Source organism: Musca autumnalis, unplaced genomic scaffold (genome assembly GCF_047663935.1).
Source record: "Musca autumnalis isolate F117 unplaced genomic scaffold, ASM4766393v1 scaffold_1, whole genome shotgun sequence".
NCBI lineage: Eukaryota > Metazoa > Arthropoda > Insecta > Diptera > Muscidae > Musca > Musca autumnalis.
The window spans coordinates 318,612,134-318,616,988 of record NW_027411644.1 but is presented as its reverse complement, the minus strand read 5'-3'; the positions used below and the strand labels follow the sequence as shown (position 1 = coordinate 318,616,988).

The window sequence follows — 4,855 nt, the reverse complement described above, 5'->3', positions numbered from 1 at the left end:
TTGAAGTACTGTGTTTAATCAATTAATATTTTACATTGTATAAGTAACCTTTGCTTTTTGTCTTTTATTCTACATACAAACTTCATTGTACTGTGTATTTTCACTTCAATAAAATTATTCAACTCAATAGGTTATGGGCCCTCCATGACATTTGAAAAAGAAAAATAAGAAATTAAATTCAAGAATTGTGAAAAAAGAAAATTTTCAATTTGTGAATAGAACTTGAACGTCAGAATCATGGAGTTTTGCAAGACCATCAAGCCATTAACAGGAGAATGCGATTGGGCAATTTGGAAGAGAAAAGTCAAAGATCTCCTAGATTTTTATGAAGGAGCTCTGGATGTGGTTTCAAGAAAAATTACAAAGCCAGAACCTTTAAAAGAGGGAGCAACTGAAGCTGTGGTGAAAGATTACAATACTCGGTCTGCGTTTTACAGGAAAACGAACGGTCTCGCCAAAACCCTTATTGCTAGTACCATATCTGATGAGATATATATGAAGGTAATGGACAAAGAATCGGCAGCTGATGTTTGGGAAGCATTACACCAACAATTCGAAGCAACATCCAAGGACCAATTGTTCAAGATGTGCACAGCACTTTTCTCGTTTGAGTGGGTTGAAAATTTGGATGTTTCAACGCACATTTCTAAACTTAAAAGTTTGTGGACAGGAATTAACGCTGGTTTGGAATTAAAAGGTAATCAAAAACTTCCAGAACTGCTTCTTATTTGCAAGATTCTGCACGTGCTACCATCATCGTTCGAAATGTTCAAATCGAGTTGGATGATGATAACTCGGGATGAGGATAAGTCCTTAGACGAACTTATTATGCAGCTTTGCCTATATGAACGCAATTTCAAGAAACCTGAGAATGTTGAAGGTCAAGAAGCTTTAGTCATCAATGAGAAGTATTCCAAAAGCAAGAATGTAAGTGCTAAAAAGGACAGTATTTGCCATTACTGTAAGAAGAAAGGCCATTGGATAAAAGAATGTCGCAAGTGGATTGCAGATGGCAAGCCTTCCAAGTCGCAACCAGTTAAGAATCATACACATGTGGCACTACATGCGATGTCAAATGAAGTAAATATCGCAGATTCAAGTTTGGAATGGTGGTTCGACAACGGTGCAACAAAGCATGTTACCAATTCAGATAAGTATTTTGTGAAATACGAAGAATTTGAACAACCCAATTCAATACAGTCTGCAGGAAAAGAGTGTTTAAAAGCCATTGGGAAGGGAAAAATAGAGCTGTTATCGAAAGTCAACAATAAGGAAAGAATTGTAACTCTAAACGACGTATGGTATGTTCCAACTATATCTCGAAACCTTTTTTCGATTTTAGCTGCACACGATAGAAACCCAAATAGCAAATTTACATCTACCACAAATGAATGCAAAATGTACGTCGATGAAGAACTTGTGGTACATGGTCAACGAGAAATCAATGGCACACTATACAAGCTTAATGTCCGTCCAAATTCACACACACAGAATATATCCCTGCTTGAAGAAAAGTCGGTGTTACAGTTATACCACGAACGCTGGGGACATCAGGACTATCGCCATGTTAAAATGAAGCTTAAAAAGGAAATGGGAATTTCAGTGAAGAATACAAGTGAAAATTGTGAACCATGCATTTTTGGAAAGTCTTCTAGGAAACCTTTTGGAAGACGTGACGCTGCTAGTGAACCAGGAGAAATAGTATCAACAGATGTATGTGGCCCTTTTCCACCTTCATTCAGAGGATACAGGTACCTTGTAGTATTTAAAGATCATTATACGAAATATCGATATGGGTTTTTCTTAAAACAAAAATCAGAAGTGAAAGATTCGCTTAAAGAGATGTTGATTCACGCAAAATGTCAAGGTCACACTGTAAAAACGTTAATTAGCGACAACGGTGGCGAATTTGACAACGATGACGTCAGAAAAATTCTTGCTCAGCATGGAGTTACTCATAAGTTGACTGCTCCATATACCCCGCAGCAAAATGGGTGTGCTGAAAGAGAGAATAGAACGATCGTAGAAATGGCAAGGACTTTCAAGTACGCAAGTAAGGAAATTGAATTTCCAGAATCACTATGGTGTGAATTTGTGAAATCAGCAATATATATTTTAAACAGAACAGGAAAGTCATCCGAAGCTGATATTAGCCCATTCGAAAAATGGTATGGTAAGAAACCTAGAATCCGACATTTGCGAATCATTGCGTCGACATGTTATATGCACATTCCAAGTCAAAAGCGAAAGAAAATGGACAAAAAGGCTGAAAAAGGATACCTGGTAGGATATGATGGAGACGAGCGATATCGTATTTATATACCAGAAAAGAGAGATGTTCATGTTTCGAGAGATGTTAAATTTGTAGAGAAAACAAATAATAATCGCTTAGAAGAAAAAACCATAATAAAATCCCACGTAAATCCTGATACACAACGTATTGATTTGTCAAAGATTAGACGTTTCAATGATTTAATTCAAGATGATGAAATTCAGAGTGGACTAAATGAAGAGTCGGATCCAAACATAGAACCACAAGATGATCAATTAGCCAAAGATTCACCAAATTTAGAAGAACAAAATGATAAACCTACGAGCAGCAATCCTGAAGATAATTTAGAGAGAAATGCAACATCTGACAGTGAGTTTGAAGATGCTATATCAGGAAGCAAGGATGGACAAGAATCTGAAGAAGAGAATTGCAATTACAGGAAATTAAGAAATAGAAAGGTAATAATTCCAAAAACAACTCATGACGAGTTGGCTATGGTTTCCCAGGAGTTTGTTAATAGCATAGAAACTCCAAATTCATATTCTGAAGCTACTAAAGGCGACCAAAGATCAGAGTGGGTAGCAGCCATGGAAAAGGAAATGAATTCGTTAATAGAAAACAAAACATGGGTACTTACCGAACTTCCGAAGGGTGCTAAAGCTCTCCCATCAAAATGGGTTTACAAAGTAAAAACCAAAGCGGATGGCAGTGTGGATACCTTCAAGGCGAGGCTAGTCATTAAAGGATATAATCAAACAAAAGGACTTGATTATGACCAAACTTTTAGTCCGGTAGCAAGGATGTCCACAATTCGGTCTCTGTTAAGTGTTGCAGTCACAGAGAAGATGTACTTAGCACAGTTCGATGTTTCGACTGCATTCCTTTATGGAGAGTTGGACGAAATAATTTTCATGAAACAGCCAAAAGGATTTGATGACGGAACAAATAGAGTTTGTTCTCTAAAAAGAAGTCTGTATGGTCTTAAACAAGCACCACGGTGCTGGAATACTAGAATGCGAAATTTTTTAACCAAATTGGGATTTAAAACAAGCTCGGCTGACAGTTGTCTATACATCAGAGAAAAACAGGGGAAGAAAATCATTCTTGCTCTGTATGTAGACGATGGTTTAGTTGCTGCGTCTGATGTAAACGACTTGAAGATCTTTCTAGATGAACTTAAAGCTGAATTCAAAATTACACACAAAGATGCAAATTACTTTCTTGGGTTAGAAATTGAAAAGTCGGATGATTCTGTAAAGATAAGTCAGAAGTCATATGCTAAGAAAATTTTGGAAAAATTTAACTTTTCTGAATGTAGAGCAGTATCAACTCCGATGGAAAGTACAACGACCGTTGCAGAAGTTCAAAAATCAACAAATGATTTTCCATATCGTCAAGCTGTTGGAGCAATAATGTATTTAATGTTGGGAACTAGGCCAGATTTGGCATTTAGTGTCGGTGTTCTGTCAAGATCTCTGGAATCCCCTACAAGTGAAGATGTACAAAGACTTAAGCGGGTTCTTCGTTACATTGCTGGCACACTTGACTATGGAATAATTTACAAAACGAACGGTTTAAAGAAATTGGAATGCTATAGTGATGCAGATTATGGAGGCTGTATGAGCACAGGACGATCAACAACTGGAGTAGTAGCGTGTTATGCAGGCAGTCCTATATCATGGATAAGTCAAAGACAGCCAACCGTATCTACCTCAACAACCGAAGCTGAAATCATAGCAGCAAGTGAGGCCGCTAAGGAATTGATGTGGTTGAAAAGCCTCTACAATGACTTAATTAATTATAATGAAGTACCGGTAATACACATCGATAATACTGCTGCTATCAGACTGTCTCAAAATCCAGAGTTTCACAAGCGAACGAAGCACATTTCTTTAAAGCACTTCTTCATTCGTGAAAAGGTAATAGAAGGCGATATTATCGTGTCTCAAATCTCAACTGAATATCAAATTGCAGACATGATGACCAAACCGTTACCAAAACTTCGATTGCTGCACTTCGTAAATATTTTAAATATTAATGATTTAAACAAGGGGAAGTGTTGAAGTACTGTGTTTAATCAATTAATATTTTACATTGTATAAGTAACCTTTGCTTTTTGTCTTTTATTCTACATACAAACTTCATTGTACTGTGTATTTTCACTTCAATAAAATTATTCAACTCAATAATTTCCGTATTGCCTGCGCAACTGCGTCAGTGTGAATGATATCCAAGCCTGCCTGCTAGGCTCGTTGGTCTAGAGGTTCTCGTTTATACATTTGGATCTCTCTACACCATTTTCAGAACTAATTCGATTTTTTAGATTCAATTTGTAATATTTCATTTGTAATTCGAGAATTCCATTTGTAATTCGAAAATTCCATTTGTAATTCGAATTATTCCATTTGTTATTCGAGAATTCCATTTGTAATTCGAAAATTCCATTTGTAATTCGAAAATTCCATTTGTAATTCGAATTATTCCATTTGTAATTCGAATTCCATTTGTAATTTGAAGCATTTCAATTGTAATTCGAAAATTCAATTTGTAATTCGAATTATTTAATTTGTACACCTTTTTTAC

General features: G+C 36.2%; 1 protein-coding gene across 1 annotated transcript; it reads left to right on the top strand.

Moving 5' to 3' along the window:
- The first annotated feature begins 237 nt into the window (after positions 1 to 237).
- On the top strand, positions 238 to 4,252 carry LOC141393471 (uncharacterized). Its single transcript, XM_073966456.1, has 4 exons — positions 238 to 1,713; positions 2,455 to 3,002; positions 3,591 to 4,191; positions 4,247 to 4,252. Exons 1-4 carry the CDS (start codon positions 238 to 240, stop codon positions 4,250 to 4,252), a joined length of 2,631 nt encoding a protein of 876 aa, XP_073822557.1.
- The last annotated feature ends 603 nt before the right edge of the window (positions 4,253 to 4,855 follow it).

Excerpts from the sequence above, each read along its gene's own strand:
- LOC141393471 (XM_073966456.1), top strand. The coding sequence starts at position 238 with ATGGAGTTTTGCAAGACCATCAAGCCATTAACAGGAGAATGCGATTGG. Across the intron at positions 1,714-2,454 it reads GAGAAATAGTATCAACAGAT|ATTAGACGTTTCAATGATTT; the intron begins GTATGTGGCCCT and ends GATTTGTCAAAG. Across the intron at positions 3,003-3,590 it reads GTGGATACCTTCAAGGCGAG|AGCAGTATCAACTCCGATGG; the intron begins GCTAGTCATTAA and ends TTCTGAATGTAG.